Below are 19,145 nucleotides of genomic sequence, written 5' to 3' on the forward strand. Positions count from 1 at the left end.
GTCAGGACACGAGCTGCTGAATTTTTGTAAAAGTTGTAGACCTGAGATCCTCTTTTTGGGAAGACCAGAAAGCAGGGCATTACAGTAGTCCATACGATATCGAGAGAATGGGGCGGACTCCGGCTATGTTCTTTAGATGGTCAAAATGTACTGTATGTGCCAATCCAGAGCGTCCCAAACATGCTCAATGGGTTCAAAAAATTCAAAAAATGTAAAATGCACCTGTGTTCATTGTCCATTTCAACAACCTGATCAACTTTAGGGAGATGTGCTGCAAATGGCAAAGGAGGTACATGGTTTTCTGATCTGAATCTTAGAGAGCTTGCAATTTCTCACAGGGACCGCAAAGTTTACCAAGGCAGCGGATTTCTAAGCATCTCATATATCTCCTATAATGTTGAGGAATACGCAATATACTATTTACTTTGTCAGGCTGGAACTTATTTCATTTTTCCTCCTCCGGCTGCTAGGCGATTTCCTTACACTGTATTTACTCTCGGCATCGGCGCTGCCGCTGAGATGAAGAGGACTATACATCTTTTAAATGATCTAACCTTATCAGATTCATGTGCACTGATAACTGCACTTCCCATCGGCCATAACCTGGTTCAGTGAAATTCTATTGGTATTTACGTTTCCACCAAGAGCCTAATGCAGTAAACAATGTTAGTAGATTTGTTTCAAACGCCTTCCAAATGGTTTCACTCTGAGGCAAAAATAGGAACGAGGTGCAAACTGGCTGAAATTGTACTACAGCTCTATCTCTGCGAAGGTTTTGGAAAAAAAGGACTCTGTTTTTGTTGTTCACAGGACCTGTTCCGTTTAGTTCCACATCCAATATCTTCTTACTAAAGCACCATCAATTCTGTGATCATTCCATTGACTCAAAATGGTTTTGTGTTTAGTTTCTTCTTACCTATTCTTCTTTCTTTGTTTCTAGGTCTACTGGAAGTGACGGTTCCTGCACAATGGATTTAAAGACGTTTTGATTCACGCCCCAAACAACTCAACCTTCCCTAAAACCGCTCAAAACGTTTCACCCCCAGATCCGATTTGTCGACAACGATATAATTTATCGTGCTCCAGAAGTCCGCGGTCCACTCCCAACTTTTGCGCAGAGCCATGGCGGTCGAACAGTGGACGGTGAACTTCCCCACCAGCCCCCCGAACATCTCCATCCCCGAACCCTTCATGTACGACGGCTACTTCCCGGACAACGACTCCGACTACAACATGACCGAGAGGGTGACCATCCACCAGGACACCACCAGCTCGGTCGTGATCACCTTCATCTACTTCGTGGTGTGCACCATCGGACTGTGCGGCAACGCGCTGGTCATCTACGTCATTCTGCGCTACGCCAAGATGAAGACGGTGACCAACATTTACATCCTGAACCTGGCAGTGGCGGACGTGCTGTGCATGATGAGCCTGCCGTTCATCGCCCTGCAGCTGGCCCTGGTGCACTGGCCCTTCGGAGAGGCCCTGTGCCGGGTCATCATGAGCGTAGGTGGGTGCCAGAGCTTCTTGGTTTCCGTCGCATGACTTTTTCTTGCCTTGGACGCAAATTTTGTGTGTTTTCACAATTTAAAACATTTATAACATTTGTTTTGAATTCCTAAAAGCCGACTAAATTTCGACTAAATTTAAGACGAATTTAGTCGACTTTGCTTTGATAATATTCATTATAATCATATTTAATCTTGTTCCTCTGCTTCATGGAGCTGCTCCACATGAACAAAGCTCAGAGCTGATCCTTTGGCAGAGAATTTACATGATCTGAGGCTCTTTCAGACGGTCCATAGAAGTTTGGATGATTTTAGTCTCTCCTTTTCATTTTTATTTAGTCTGATTTTAGTCGACTAAAATATCTGGACATTTTAGTCATAGTTTTAGTCTCATGAAAAACTTTAAATTTAGTTTTAGTCCAATTTTAGTCGGCAAAAATATCACTTTGACTAAAATTAAGACTAAATATTTTAGTCGACGAAATTAACACTGGTACTTAATAATAATGGGCTCTATGCACGCGAATGGAACGTGACTCCAAGCAGAGCCACCTTATCCAACGGGCTAGCAGGGGCTGGAGCCCAGGGGCCTACCATAGTCTAGGGCAGGGGTAGGCAACATCAGGCCCGGGGGCCAAATCCGGCCCTCCAGCACAGCACCTCTGGCCCTCAAGATGATTTTGAGAAACATTATTACACAAATCAGAGAGTACTTTTAACATTATTAGAGTTAAGAAGGAGAAATAATGGTAGAAATGAGGTCAGATATTATGTACAACACTGGCATTTGAAAGACGTGCACTAGAAAAAGAACTTTTTAAGGAAGAAATGACATAATTCAAGCCATTTTCAGTCATTTATCTCATTTAAGATGGTCATTTTTCCAGTGCTTTACTTTGGGCTAATAATCAGCGGCTTTGGCCCTCAGTCTATATACAATAAAGAAAATCGGCTCTCCGCCAAGAGAACTTGCCTACCCCTGGTCGAGGGCCTATCAGAATTAAGGGACAAAAGGTGATTTGTTGATTTTCATGTCAATCACTTCACTTTGCGGCATGACTAACTGTATGCAATGATTGTGCTGCGCTGCTATGTGTGTACCCTACCTGGCCCAGAGGGATACATGTAGGAGTAGCAGGGTTAGGGTTCTGGTGGGATTTAGGGTTAGGGTTATAGGTTAGAGTTAGGGTTAGGTTTGGGGTTTGCGCTGAGGGAGGGTGGGGGCCTACACTTCTGTTAAAGCCCCGCGGCCTATGAGTACATTAAGGTGTTCCTGACTCCGAGTGCGATCTCCGGACACCGCGGTCCTTCCTCTCGCTATTCTCCCAATAAGGATCAGCGATGTCTTGCACAAATCAACGCATTGTCCAAGAAAACATCACCGACAGTGAGATACTGATCTGAAGTCACTGGCTACGTGTTAAAAACTGGAAAATTCCTACCTCCAAATGTTTTGATGACCAGGAAGTTTCCTCTGGTGAATTCTTTGCTTCTGACGCACATGATGCTCTGACCGTCCATCAGTAACTCACTGCCTTAAGCTATTTATTTTTTCAGACAAGACGCTGCTACTAACTCATAGGGAAATAAAGCCAACGAGTGTGTCCTGTCCACATTGTTATTGGAAAATCAAAAGAAAGTAACTTATTTAAACAAGAATTAAATGTAGTGTGGCTCCTTTAAGAGTTCTGTCAACTAAAGCATTAATTATAAGGCTTCAGGTTACAATTACTATACATGGGTTTCAGTCACATCAATGTTATCCGGTTATCAGCAACATTTTGGGGACACTTCACCATTCAAAAGGCAGAATATTTAGTTTTGAATGTCTTAATTCATATAGTATAATTCATAGTCCTATAGTCCTCATTTTACATCAGTGCCAAACCGATCCATAGATCTGCTTGATAAACTTCTCATATTTTTCTTTTTGCTACAGTAATACTGCCTCCTCGCTTTAATGTGTAAAACAGGTCAAAACTATGGCAAGGTCTGACCATCGCTAAACTTAAAGTATTCTGCACTTGGGCAAGAAGTCGGAACAAAGTCATTCAATTGAATCGCGTTCAAAGTTTATAGAATTGCACATGAGGGGGCCCGCTATAACAGTTTCCATACATTTTTTCTTGCTAGATCATACACATTACGCTCCTATTTCAAATGTATAGCTTCTTCCCCCAGTTCCATTTACTTGATGTGACCATTTGAAGTCAGACACGCGGCGCAGAAATCCTTCTTAAATTCCTACCTGCCAGAAATAGCTTGATGGAGACTGAATGCTGAAAATGACTGTTATCTGTAATAGAATAGAAGGACGGATTTTTGTGAGCCGGCATAGCTATGAGTCTATGCCACAATACATTTATAAAAACGCATTTCAGATTGTCGAATGTCACTTTCAGCTACACTTTGATAAACTTAAGCCTTATACTTAGACTCACTATGAAACTATAACTATAAAAGTAACACATTATCCTCCACGAGGCACACCGCAGTGCACCCGCTGCTGCAGACTGCCACACTGCAGCATTAATGTGGTTCTTGGAAACTTGGGGAAATTGTTTTCCATGTTAAAAGATGCATACGAACGCTTCAATCAATCAATCAAAGTTTATTTATATAGCACTTTACAGCAACACCAGGAGGACCAAAGTGCTTCACAGAAAGATAAAACACATTTAAAAACACCAAATAATTGCAACCTCGACACAATTCAGTGCTCAAGTATTAAAAGCAAGTTTGAAAAGATGTGTCTTTAATCTGGACTTAAAAAGGGACAGGTCCGTGAGAACACGCAGACTGAGGGGCAGGCTGTTCCACAGTTTAGGCGCGGCAACAACAAAGGAACGATCGCCCAACTGTTTGTACCGGGACCTGGGCACGTCCAGAACCATCTGATTGGCAGACCGGAGAGCTCTGCTGGGGCGATGTACGGTCAACAACTCAGACAAATAAAAAGGAGCGAGACCATGGAGGGCTTTAAAAACAAGCGTTAACATTTTAAAATCAATCCGAAAACGGACCGGGAGCCAGTGCAGGGAGGAGAGGACGGGAGTGATGTGGCTGTGTCTGGATGAACCGGTGAGAAGACGGGCTGCTGCATTCTGCACTAACTGCAACCGGTGGAGTGACGACTGTGGGAGGCCAGAGTATAGAGCGTTGCAATAGTCCAACCGAGAACTGATAAATGCGTGGGTCGCCTTCTCCAGGTCTTGGCGTGAGAGAAAAGGCTTCACCTTGGACAAAAGGCGCAGCTGGAAAAAGCTGGCCTTGACCACAGCATTTATCTGTTGAACGCTTGACAGAAAAAGAACTAAATTGGGTCAAAAGCCTTTGTTCAGTCGTCTCTCCTGACATGACCTGCAGAAAATCAGGGGATTTGTGAGATAAAGTAGGATCTCTTTGATTAAACGTTGCTGCTTTTACGGGTTTACTGTGATCTGTTATCGTATGTGTGATAACGTGCTCTAAAATCTTTTCTGGTTAGCTCTGTTAAACATTAATAATACACAGACGGCATGTTTGGAATGGCCCATTATGGTCATGTTTCAGGCAATCAGAGGGGGAGAACAAAGAAGAGAAAAAATTAAAATGATTTGGGAGGGAGCAGGGTCTGATGGGGTTCAGTTGTTTGTTTCGGGAGGAGGAGGAGCTTGGAGGAGCAAGACATTGACATGGGTGGAAGGAACTTACAATAGATGGGCTCCACAACATGGCTCCTGGTCTCTGTGCTGGTTAGGTGCTAAGACCCCAGCAACCACACGCCGTCCCAGCGGCCGACTCACCCTCAGACTGACTTGGACCCCAGGTGGACGAGACGAAACAGAACAATGAGAGCAAGCAATGTTACAATGAGTATTATTTAGAGCTATGCAACTAAAAACAAACATCTACATTGATAATATACTTAAGCATTAATGTGAACAAGGGTGACACTTTATTTTACATTTTACTAAATTTAGTACAATGTAATAGGCTTTGTAACAATGTGTAATAAGTTGTACCTATGGGGTAGATACACAATGGAATAATGTGTATTTGTAGTTTGTAGGTACATAATGTAATAAAAACTCTAACCCTAACCTTAAGTCCTAACCCCAAGGGCCTCATGTCCTATTACATTATGTACTTACAAAGTACTAATACACATTATTCCATTTTGTATGTACTACATAGGTACAAGTTATTACTGATTGTTACAGAGCACAGTACATTGTACTAAATTTAGTTTGGTACAATGTATCAAGGTAGTGTAAAATAAAGTGATACCCAAAGGTGCACAGGTGTTTTATAATGTAAGTCCCGCCCCTAATAACTGCCCACTTAAAAAGACATGGCCATTGGCCCACTGCAAATAAGGAAACACCCACAGAGAGACACATCATGACCTGTTACACATTTTTCCACCATTACTTTAACAAACACTGAGTTATAAATATATTTTTCTACTAAATAAAGATAGACACAGAGGAGCAGCCAGGGGCCGGAGGGTGTCCGGTTTGGGAGCCTCAGGATCTCATCTCTGCTGTTTGCGGATGATGTTGTTCTGATGGCTCCAACGAACCAGGACCTTCAGCACGCTCTGGGGCGGTGTGCAGCCGAGTGTGTAGCGGCCGGGATGAGGATCAGCACCTCCAAATCCGAGGCCATGGTTCTCCACCGGAAAAGGGTGGCTTCCCCTCTTCAGGTCGGTGGGGAGTCCTTACCTCAAGTGGAGGAGTTCAAATATCTCGTGGTCTTGTTCACGAGTGAGGGACGGATGGAGCATGAGATGGACAGACGGATCGGTGCGGCGTCAGCAGTGATCGCTGTATCGGTCGCTGTATCGGTCTGTCGTGGTGAAGAGGGAGCTGAGTCGGGGCAAAGCTCTCGATTTACCGATCGATCTACGTTCCCACCCTCACCTATGGTCATGAGATTTGGGTCGTGACCGAAAGGACAAGATCGCGAATACAAGCGGCCGAAATGAGTTTCCTTCGCAGGGTGGCTGGGCGCACCCTCCGAGATCGGGTGAGGAGCTCAGTTACCCGGGAGGAGCTCGGAGTAGAGTCGCTGCTCCTCCACGTCGAAAGGAGCCAGCTGAGGTGGCTCGGGCATCTGTTCCGGATGCCTCCTGGTCGCGTCCCGTGGGAGGTGTTCCAGGCATGTCCTAGTGGGACAAGGCCCTGGTGGGACTATGTCTCCGAGCTGGCCTGGTGTCGCCTCGGGGTCCCCCCAGAACAGCTGGACGAGGTGTGTGTGGATCGGGAAGTCTGGGCATCTCTGCTGAGACTGCTGCCCCCGCGACCCGGCCCCGGATAAAGCGGAAAAAATGGATGGATGGATGGATGGACAGAGGAGCAGAGTGGTTCAACAGCCAATAAAGCCAACTTTTTTTTTTTTAAAGGACAATGCTAAGCAGGAAGTTGGCAAAGCTAATGTTTTACTTAGTTAGCTAATGACTGACGTTATATGTGATAAATATGTTCATAGTCCGCCAGAAAACAGCAAAAAATTGTGAAAAATTGTGACTCATGAGAAGCTTTTTACCCCCTCGGCTGGGCCACGCCCCCTGGTATGATGCAGTGACGTCTGTATCTACAGCCCAAAGAACATGAACACAAAATAAGCCTGCAGAAAGACGAACACTCAAGCATCACATGAAGCCAGCACAGTTTCCGTATTAAATGTATTTCCTAATCTATAAACGGAAAAAATTGTGTTAATTGAATCTTCACAAATCTATATGAAAGAAATCTGTTATTTCCACTCCCGATAATGTTTTCGCCGCCTTCCATCTCCACATGAAACTTTAACACGGAAATCTAATATTCCCTCATCTCACAGTGGGCCGCCGTATCTCCTGGTGTGTGGCTTTTTCATTAATGCATTACCCCTGCGCTCTAACTCAGTCTCCTCTTCCTCCCGACTCCCAGACTCCCTGAACCAGTTCACCAGCATCTTCTGCCTCATGGTGATGAGCATCGACCGCTACCTGGCAGTGGTCCACCCGATAAAGTCGACCAAATGGAGGAAGCCTCGGGTCGCCAAGCTCATAAACCTCACCGTGTGGGGGGTGTCTCTGCTGGTGATCCTGCCCACCATGATCTTCAGCGGCCTGGATAACGTCCCTGTGTGCGGCATCGTCTGGCCGGAGCCGCAAGACGTCTACTACACGGCCTTCATAGTCTACACCTTCTTCATCGGTTTCTTCATGCCCCTGGCGGTCATCTGTATGTGCTACCTGCTCATTATAATCAAGGTGAGGGGGTGAAAGGGAAGTGCATTAACAGTAGATGGATGTAGCTGACCTTCACGTGTCTGGAGTTAATGGGAATCCGATAGGTCAGTTTGTTCTCAGGCCTGAACGGGAAAGAGAAATGCAAACACTAAAAACGTGCTTCACTCCATTACTCTACTATACTGTATAGTTCCAGAAATAATTGTTTACTTTGGCAGTAAGTCTTTGTAGGTTATTTCTAGCCTTTTACAAACATGCATGTGTTCCTGGATCCCACACGTTACACGGGGGTTGCGCGCCAGATCAGTGACATATGGTAATGTCTCTGTTTAGCTTTGAATTATTGGCCACCGCGCTGTTAAATCGTCATCTCTCGTAGCAAACGCATTCGCTCCTTGTTGACACGCAGTCAGTACGACTTAGAGCAGGAGAACAGAAGTCTGCAATTCAGCCATTGTTTGTAAAGGGCTACAATTTGTTTGGAGTTTAAATGAAAGGCTACGCTCGACAATAACAGCTGGGAAGGGAAACGACAGATATAGATCAAGCTTTATTGGTAAAATCCACCATTTTGTCTACAGCAGGTAGTAATAGAACTCCGAAGAACTATCCATATATTTTACATGAGCCAAAATGATCAACAAGAGACCCGGGAATGACTTTAAACCAGGGGTCCCCAACTAAATCAACTTGAGGCTTACGAACTTTTCTTTCGTAACTTTCGTCATTGCTCTTGAAAATGTTAAAACAAGAGCACAGGTTGTATATTTACACAACTGAGCACAGAGCTGACTAAAGCCTGTGGAGTTCCGGATCTGGACCCAGGTCCACCAGTTGGGGACCCCTGCTTTAAAAGAACAGGCTACCGTTTTTCCATACTGTGATATGTTCTTACCTGAGCTTAGACGAGTTGATATGTACCTGTCTGGTCTTTGTGCCCGTGGAAGAGCGTGGTCGCTTCCAACTTCACCCCCGTTTGGAGCTATAGGAATATACTGGGAGAGGCCAAATGCTAACAACATCTTTTGTCGACCAGGTACGCATCAACTCGTCTAAGCTCAGGTAAGAACATATCTCAGTATGTGAAAACGGTGGCTGGTGTTCCTTTTAACATTTTTCAAATCAAAGTAAAGGGAACATTTCATGGGCAGAAGGTCAGATTTCCAACAAATTCTGGAAGAAAACGTAACACCATCTGCGAAAAAGGCGACGTCAAAATGCAAATGGCTTCTACAAATGGGTAATGATCCTAAACACACCTTCAAATCCACAGTGGATCAAGAGGTGCAGTCTGAAGGTCTTGCCATGGCCTTCACAGTCGTCTGACCTAAACATGATTGAAGATCTGTGGATGAACCTCCAAAGAGCAGCGTGCGCAAGGCGGCCAAGAAATCTCTCTGCTCTGGAAGACCTCTTAAGGAAGAACGGGCAAAAATTCCTCAACCTAGAATTGAAAGACTGTTGGCCGTAGTACATCTAACAGACTATATTGTCCAAACACCTGAATTTGAACAATAATTTCAGTATTTTAAATTTTTAAATCTACATTTGTTTATTATACCGAATGTGTTCTTTTCCAGGTCAAATCATCCGGAATGCGCGTGGGCTCCACCAAGCGCAAACGCTCCGAGCGCAAAGTCACCCGCATGGTGTCCATCGTGGTGGCCGTCTTCGTCCTCTGCTGGCTCCCGTTCTACATCTTCAACGTCACCTCGGTCTCCAGCTCCATCAAGCCCACCCCGGTCGTCAAGAGCACCTTCGACTGCGTGGTGGTGCTGGGCTACGCCAACAGCTGCGCCAACCCCGTCCTGTACGCCTTCTTGTCAGACAACTTCAAGAAGAGCTTCCAGAACGTCCTGTGCCTCAAGAAGGTGGCCGGGCTGGACGAGATGGAGCGCAGCGACAGCAGGGCCGACCGGAGCAGGATGGTGCACGACGCGGTGATCATCGGCGCTAACTTGGAGACCCACAACGCGTCGCTGCTAAACGGGGAGCTGCAGACTAGCATTTGAATCGACGCGAACGGGGCTCGACGAGCTGTTGGAGGAGCTATGATGTAGTGATTGCTACTGGGGGCAAAGTCCATACGAAAATCAACAGTTCAATCGTTGACAATTCAATCAAGGGAGCTACAAAAGGTTCACAGAGTACGTGTCAATATTGGGCGAGTGACGCAACATTGCAGAAAACTTTGCATCACAAGGCCTTGAGTGAAATGTAGTGATTTTCAATAGTGTGTGAGAAGCTAACGCGGGACTCAAGCGCCGATGTTTTCTTGCAAGTTTGCGGCGTAGAGAAGTCACGCCGGAATGTAGCAGAATTCACCTTTATACGGATTCTATTGGATTTGGGAGAATTTCACTGAAGTGGAAGAGCATTAGGGAAACTGCAGAACTTTCCACACTCTGGAAATGTCCAAAGGTATTTTAAGAGAGCTCGGACGGCTCACTGGACAAAGGCCAAGGAAAGCAAATCTTGATGAAGGGAGCTAGTCATTTATAGATAGCAAACATGAAGGACGCAGCAAAGAGCTCCAGCAATTGCAATATTGTTGAAAGAAAGTAGGGCTGACCTTGAGCACATCGAAATCTGTACATATTTTACTCAACAATACTATACCTACTAAGTGTTATTTTCAATACTTTAATATTGTAGCTTGTGGAGAGACATGCTGTATGAAGCCTTTTCAGGGCCCTGAATTGACATCAGCGCCCGTGGACAATATGAACAGAGAAAGCTTTAAAAAACAAAAAAAAACAAAAAAAACGTTTACTGTGTTTACGATGATTGGATCTTTTTAAGATCCAAAATGACAGCATAAAGTCTAAAAACAAATGTCTTTGGATGCAATTATTACTGAAGGGTGCACTCTCATGCTACACTGTGGTCTTAAATGGTGCAGCAAAGGCAGCCATTATATTTAAAAATCACATGGTACATGCTGTACCCTGCCAGTATTAACAGCATCCGTTCTAATAAGGAGAAAGCACACGCTGTTCCCAGAGTTCGACGAATGCTGCGATGAAGCGGTATTATTTTTAGACAGAAAAAAAATAATAGAGAAATTTTTTTTGTACAATGGAAGGCTAAGTCCTTAACAGATCTATAAATTTACTTCAAAATTACAGGGAAAACTTTGTAGAACAGACGCTCATGTAGACTTCTATTTTTTGTCCAAATGAAGGGAAGTATTTCTAAATAAATACAATTTATTAAATCAATAACTTATAAACAGTATAAGAGTGATTATGTAGAGTTCGTATCATCGTCTAACATGTTTTGTGATATATACTGTATAGTGATTGGATATTCCGTATTGTTGGTTTAAAGTCCATCAAGTCACATAAGATACACTATATTGTCCAAATTTGGTAATTGTATTTAATTTTTCCATGCTTCTGGGGTTAAATACTGATCTTAGGCTAAGTGTTTTGGTCATAAGTACCTGTAGTAGTCGTCGTATGGTGTGTGTCATTAAATAATATTTCTCCATATTTTCAAAGGCCCTAAATCCACTTTGTTGAGCCGTCATCGCCCACATGTCCAAACAGGTTTCTTGCTCAAGTCTATCACTAACAACATCCATCTGGCACTATAGAAGAACCTACTTTTCAGACCTCTTTCATCTCCAATTTTGTGAGCGACTGGACTAACGTTAAGCTGACAGTCCCCTCAATAATTTACACATTTTACCCCCCTCTGACAGACAGACCTATAGCATCTTTTTCTTCTCCACGCATCTACATTTGTGGACAGTTGCCCGGGCGGCGTCAGCTGTGTGCCGTGTTCAAAGCGCTTTGGAGCTGTGCGCGAGTCGGGAGTATCAGAAGGTTTCCTGATGGACTGCAGTTGCAAAGGCACGTTGGCTGTGACACATCACACGTTCCCCACCTTGCATTTTGTACACCAAAAAAAAACCTGCCTTCACTCTATGTTTTTGACGACCGTAGAGACAGACCCAGAAGTTTCTCCGACTAGAAAAATCAGACGTGTTTATTTGCAGTCATATATGCATGTTCCCTCTTATGGATAGAAAGCACCACGTGGAAAGTTCTGACCTATTAGTGTGGAGAAAAGTTGAAGAAGGATGCCCCGTCTTTTCACAATTTTTGAAAATCCTTTCTGGGTCTGCAAATCCACAAAGCAGCCACTAATCAAACAGGCAGCAGCTCAATGGCAGCAATACCTCATCGGTATAATATAGTGCACCCACGGCTTAGACCAGAAAAATATAGCTAATTCAATGCGGCAAAAACTAATCAAGAGTGTGAAAGTAGCCTAAAAAGGTCCCCCGCCAGATTCAAGGTACAGTAGTTAGCGCCTTGGAGCTGTGGAGATCTTTGCCGCACCCCTAATTGGTTTTGCTCACTCTCCTGAATGCCTCCTGCTTGTATAAGATTCACAGCTAAGCCCGGTGAGATCACACTGTCCACTGAGCAGATATAAAGGACGTGTTGGAACATTGAAATGCCCCAGGTCCACAAGTTCAAGCCACAGAGCGATAAACCAAGCCCTTGGGCCAACTGTGTAAATGGATTAGTTCAAGCATTTTCATCAATATGCTAATATCTTCTAAGGCTTTGCATGTCAAGGTAAAGGAAACATCTAAAACACTTGGTCTGAGTAAGAAAAACAACACATTCAAGCAAAAGTGCGTAACAAGACGCTTCATTTTTGGACACATTAAAAGAAACTTTTTTGCGCTGCTATAACTTTGTTCACTCGTCAAAAATATACCTGGTGAGAAATCCCGTTTGCTTTGGTCATCTCATCTTCTAAAACTAAAGCGCTCCCATCTGCATTTCCTGGATTTTTGGTGTAATAGATTGAACATCGATCTATCACTGGACCCATTCCGGGCCACTTTGCACTTGTTAGCATGCCGTTATCAAAAATGGAGGCTTGGATCTTACAACATTTGAGAGCCTTGATTGAGCAGTCTTTATGGTAAATGGATTCAACTTATAACATTATCATAAGTAAATAAACAAAAAAGACTGACAGAAAAAATGTTGTGAACCAGGACGCCTTTTTATGCGTTTACATTGTGGCATCTGTTAGCATGAAAGGCTAGTCAACATTGGTAAAGTTTAAGTTCTTTACAAAACAGATAAAAGAACATCGCGTCTATGTAGCTACTTTTCCTGATCAGAAAAAAATCAATAGCAAACTTTCTAAAGCTTTAAAAGGCTGAAAGAAATGTTTGGAAAGTTTTTGAAAGCTCATAAGCTACATTAGCTTGGACAAGTTAGCTTCATTTGGTTGTTGTTTATTCTCTCAGGCTAGCATGAGTCATCCAATTAGCCTCTTGTACTATTGTACTACTGGCAGTAAATGTGTGAGAATTACTGTAATTATCACCCTACATTCACCGTTTGCCAACACACGTTTTTGTTTCTTAGTTTTTTTGCTAACCTCTGAAAGCTAATAGGCTACTAAATGGAAAAAGAAAAAAAAACATGTTCTGAAAAGGATAGGAAGACTGAATCTGAAGACAAATTAGCTTCCAAGTTTGCCAAATTTGTCAATTATTCTCTTAGGCTAGCATGAATAACAGAATTAGCCTGTTATACAACTGACAGTGAGTGTGCGAGAATCAATTATCACTCTACATTCACCGTATGCTAGTTTTTATTTATTTATTTATTTTCGCTAAACCATGAAAGATCATGGGCTGCTACATGGGAAAAAAAAAAGCATGTTGTGTCATAATTGTCACAACTCACAATCGTATAATTGGGACAAATCTCTGCAGCTGCTTTGGACATCTGCTCTATTGAGACTTGTTAAAGCGCGTGGTTAATTTCTGGGTTTGGTATGATACAATGCGTGAAAAGACCATTAGGTGTCCGTGTGCACTTCGATATTCCATCTGCACTTTCCATCTCCCTCACCTGATTGCTGTGACACATCCAGCCTCCATCACGGCGTCAGCCACCAAATGTTTACTAGATTGTTTTGCTAAGTGGAAAACTCCATATGTGCCCCACCATGGGCTCCTACACGACATTATTTAGCTTACACGAAACATGCCCAACTACAGTATTTTGAAGGCCTAAGATGAAGATTTTAACGGGGCTCATAACTACAATGGTGGATTAAGGTACTGAACCTAAACTATATTGAAAATTAGTTTTCAGATATAAGTCTGACAGTGTTTTGGTTTCAAAACCTCCAGCCTGTCCATAACACTGGTATTTGATATGAAAGAAAATGCTACTTGCTTAAAGAGGGGGTATTATGCTTTTTTCAGTCACATAGCACCAGTCTATATCACACTACAATGATGACCAAACCTTCTGTTGGTTTGTAAATGCAGTAAATTAGAATAACTGCCTTGTATAAAACTGCTCTCTCAAAATGGCTGTAGTGAATGTCTTGAAATAGGCCTCTGTCTCTTTAAGAACCTCTGAGCCTTTCAGACACGCCCCCTCCACACGCTGTCTGTGGCATCAGTGGTTGGTTACTCGGCTGGTGAAGAAAGCTCGGAGGCGTCTCCAGGAGGTGGGGGCGTTCCTAGGAGGACTCAGGCAAACCTATCCCTAAAATGGCCGCCATCAGAGTTTTTACAGATTACGCAAAAATACATGAATGTGTCAAGGCAACACTTCAGGCATGTTTTTAATGAGGGAATGACAGAATAACATGATGTAAAGCTTGAAAAAGTCGATTTTGCATAATACCCCCCCCCCTCTTTAAAGAGACTAGATTTACACATCCATTTTATGCTCTCTACTGCCACCTCAGGTCTTACATGTAACTGCAATCTCTATATTAAGCTTGTGCCGAAGTGACACCTTCTACACATTAGGACATGGCTGGAACATGTAGGTGGAGTAAACTCAGTTTTAACATTTTTAAACTGTGTTTAGTCCTTTTAAGAAAGCTTTACTTTTATAGCTTTATGGTTTAAGTTTTCGATCAAACTTGTAATAAAAAAAACGTGTGTTTGTATGGTCAGGAGTTAGCCAAGCACATAGCTAGCTAGCCTGCTAATATAATAATAATAATAATGCATTTATATAGCGCTTTTCTGGACACTCAAAGACACTTTACATTGCATTATTCATTCACTCCATACCCGGTGGTGGTAAGCTCTATTGTAGCCACAGCTGCCCTGGGGTAGACTGACGAAAGCGAGGCGACCAGTCTGTATACATTTTCATCCCAATATCAAAAATGAATGCATGATTGGGGAAGAGGGCGAAACAATACACTGAACGAAACATAAATAAAATCTACATCTTCATTTTTTTCTTGTAAAACTGTACTACCCACTAATCTAATCTAATGTAGGGCTAGTTTAAACAAAAAACATGAAAACCTGCTGCCTGCTCCACCCCCATGTTTTATAGTGAATATACACTGATTCAATAGTGGTTCATTTACTTGAAATACATGGAGAAATGTGCTGTGAGTCGCACAAACAGATCTGTTGATCTGTAGGTAAGTCCGTGTATGTGAAACGGATTTTCAAAAAATGAAAACTGGCCAAAAGCTTGGGGTGTGGAGTGCAGCTTTATAGGCTCTACACAGTTCCTACACTCAATATTTTGTCGGTATGTGCAGTCTTAACTCCAGGGAGAGACGAGGGGTCTGACAGGTAACAGTGCTGTGAGGAGAGGGCGGAGCTCAGCTGCAGTATGTGCCATCATGGGCCGAGCCACACAATACAAAACACATTATTGCAGCAAACAATACACCAAATACAATACAGTCTAGATTTTATTTTGTATTTTTGTTGGCCTGACATTTTTAGGGTGCTTGAATATTTTTGTTGGGGGTGCACGAGTACCCATAAATATGGTCTAGCCTCGCCCCTGGTTAGCATGTAGCCTCTAGTCAGGTGCTAGCAGAAGTACAGTAACTTTTATATGAATATGCAAGAATGTATGATTTCTGTGTATCCAATACACCCTATCTCAAAGTTACCCTATTCTCCTGGAAGTGCCATAAACTATTTTAACCTAATCATTTAATGACACTCACATGACACCACCGTATTGCACAAATTATTACAAATGATTAAACAAAAGTCACAAATGTACAGTATGTCTTATATAATCCCCTTGCAATAAAAAAAAACACCTCTCTAAATCATTTGTAGGATTCCGAAGCGTTTTTGTCTGTTTTCCCGAAGACCTCGCCACGGGCCATTGTCTTAACAAGTCGTCGACATGATGTTTTGTTGAGCACAGTAAACAGAAGCAGCTTTGGCTTCTAAATATTTCATTTGCGAAGGGCTACAGAACGTGCGCTCGTGGAGTTGCCGCGTTCAATATTGTACGGTACATATTCCCCGGTTTGTGTGTGCGCCCGGATGACGGAGGGGGCGTTGATGGATAGCATCATGGGTGTTGCTCCTAGCACCCTCCGTACCGGCTGTTTTGTACAGACTCGTTTAAACCCAAAGGTACAAGCTGTTCCCATGTCTGACCCGGCTTTGATGCTCGACTTACCCCATGTGCTCCGTCCGTCCTTCTTATGTATTTGTGCTTATCTGAAATATGTGCCTTGGACAAAGCACGGTGTGGCTGCAACAGTGCCCGAATTCTCACTGTATTATGTGGTTTGTTATTTATTGCAATGCTACACCATTATTTTTGGAAATGCTGCTTATTCTTTGAAGATTACAACCCCAAGTCTAAAACGTAAAATGTGCAGGAGGATCATGGGGTACGCATGTTTGCAGTGATACGTTTATTTCTTTTAATAATGAAAAATGGGGAGCTGGGCATCACTGCGGTGACATAGAAATCAAAAGAAGAAATGGCATCAAACTACACAGTTACAATTCTGTAGCCTGTTCCAATGTACTTTTCCTATAGCCGCTAGCATTAGCCATCAGCTTTAGCTATTGTCAACCCATCCACCATGAACAGACCTTTTGACATTTAACTTTGGATACTAGAGTTGCCTCTGGGCCAGTTCAGTTCAGTTTTCTGCTTTTTGTGTGGTCGGATACATGTCTCTAAAGATGAAGAAACCGTATACATTTTGTAAAGGTCTCGATACGGCAATACCATGCCGTGCCATACTTTTAATTTCATACCATGTATTTGTATGAGGATAGAATCAGCAAAGAATGTTCAATGAAGCAGATAACAGACAGATCAGAGAAGACAAAAGCATTGCAGGCTTTGTGTAAGGTTATCAACGGTTTCCTGTCTTAGTTTTATTCCCATGGGGACTTAGCCGTGCCTCGCTGAAATAAATATATATCTGCTTTGTTTACTGCTATTACTTACATCTAAAAAAGTTTAGTCAGGATGTAAATACTTCAGGGGAGGACACTTCTATGTTCATAACTGAATGTTAGCCTTAAAGCTGCACTATGTAATGTTTTAGATGAAAAAAAAAAGACTTGATATTTGCGTGTATTTGACCTTTTAGTGACTCGGTGGGGTTATGGGTGCAGCATGGCTTTATGACGCTCCAGAATCTATTGTTTTGGGGTTCCTGGCCCGTTCCTGGTACAAACCCCTAAAAACAATTGATCCTGGAGCGTCATAGTGGCCACTGTGAGGGAAAGCAAAGGGGCCGTGCTGCACCCATGGCGGGACCGAGTCATTAAAAGGTCAAATGCGCGCAAATATAACGTTTTTTTTTTTTTTTCACCTGAAAAGTTGCGTAGTGCAGCTTTAAAGCTAAAGGCTAACACACTAACACAGGGGTCGGCAAGTTTGCTCGGTCGAGGGCCGATTTTCTTCATTGTAAAAAGACCAAGGGCCGAACCTGACAATTTTTTTGCCAAAAGTAAACCTTACAAATGCCAGTGCTGTGCTTAATATATGACCTCATTTGATGTTCTGTTTGGAAATGTTGAAGTAATTGACAGTATTTCTCACATTTTTTGCTGTACTTAACCCCTTAAGCGAACATATTTTCTCCAGTTCGACCTTTCCCAAACCTCAAAAGCTTCTTGGGGGAAAAAAAGCATTAAAGGATCGACAAAAAAGTGATGAAAAAGCAACAGCATGAAACAAACATGCATAAAAAAAAGTGACAAACGCAACAAAAAGTGAAGACAACGCGGTGACAACTTGAGGAAAAATCGTAGATCAGTTTTGACGGTCTTAGCTTTCAAATGAGGCTTTACTCCTATAGGCTGTAAACCCCAATCGAGAGGCTTTTTAGATTTGGGTAAAGCCAAACTGGAGAAAATGTGCTTGGTTAAGGCAGGGGTTAAACTCTACTGGTTAAAAAGTACCTGTGATTTGTGTACAGTTGTTTCTCAAAATCCTCTTATTTCATTTTTTATTTGCATTAAATTGTGAACAGGAAGTTGTCGCTGCCGTACACTGGCCAACAGGAAGTTAGAGGCAAAAAACATTCTCTGTGTAACTGATGCCATTTCTATGATCTCTATGTGACCCAAACACAAGCTTAGTACAAACAAACACTGTTGCACGCAGACTAAACTGGGGGGTATTGTTAAAATTGTAAATAATGTTAATACGTTGCATTTTCTGTAATTGAAATCATTTAACAGGTGTTTGAAATCATTGTGAAATCATCCAGGCATATATGAGAAAACAAATGCCTTCCCATGGTCTACCGTAGTCACTAAAACATGATTCATTTTCCAACATTGTTACGTCCCTCATGTGCAGCGCAGATATATTTTTGTGAGCGGTTTCTCCCCGGAGCTGAAACAACCAAAGGCATTGCACAAACTGCTCATGTGTATGTGCGCTACGACTGCGGCAGATGTTTCTTTTTCTTTCTTTTTTTTCAGCGAGACTATTGTTGTGTTAAATATAACTGATTGTACCAGACTTGTCCTTGTGTCCAATTAAACATGCATTTTCTGGCTTCACGTACGAGCGTTTATCTGTGTGTGACTGGAAATGTGTTACAGATTGTTTTTACAGAATGAGATACCGGGGGTAAAAAAAAAAGGGCTGTTGTGAATGGAAGAATTATGTTTCGTGGAATTTTGAAATTAGGAGCCGTGATGATGGATTTGTGAGTGTTCCAAGAAAACATTCCTTGGATTAACGCCGGGGTTTTATAACAGGCTGTAAATCTGAGTGGACACAACACTGCTCGATCAAAAGCGGAAAGTAACCGACGGGTCAAAAGGTCAAATGATTGAAACTGTCGGTGGAAGGGGTGAATATTTCTTGAGTGGTGTTATGAAAAAAATGACTTTTAAAGCTTTGAACCATGTTATACTGTTATTCCTATCATCAAAAACATACCTACAGTTGTGTTACCGATGCCCCCTGTATAAATACCAAATGAGTATCGAGTAAAGAGTAATAATTAAGTAGTAATCAAGCATATGCAATATAACATTTTAATTTCACATACACATACAACTAGTCACAATATTTGAACTCAAGGGGGGCAAAATGTGTCCTCTCGTTAAAAATGTACCTGGGATTGACCTTTTGCAAAACCACGCCCCAAAA

At 42.6% G+C, this 19,145-nt stretch overlaps 1 protein-coding gene across 1 annotated transcript; it reads left to right on the forward strand.

Moving 5' to 3' along the window:
• Positions 1 to 1,003: 1,003 nt before the first annotated feature.
• LOC306979140 (somatostatin receptor type 2-like) lies at positions 1,004 to 10,515 on the forward strand. Its single transcript, XM_079577988.1, has 3 exons — positions 1,004 to 1,510; positions 7,424 to 7,749; positions 9,309 to 10,515. The coding sequence occupies exons 1-3, from the start codon at positions 1,123 to 1,125 to the stop codon at positions 9,738 to 9,740; spliced, it is 1,146 nt and encodes a 381-aa protein (XP_079434114.1). The 5' UTR covers positions 1,004 to 1,122; the 3' UTR covers positions 9,741 to 10,515.
• Positions 10,516 to 19,145: the final 8,630 nt, after the last annotated feature.

This window comes from Gobius niger (genome assembly GCF_951799975.1).
Source record: "Gobius niger genome assembly, chromosome: 19".
Lineage (NCBI taxonomy): Eukaryota > Metazoa > Chordata > Actinopteri > Gobiiformes > Gobiidae > Gobius > Gobius niger.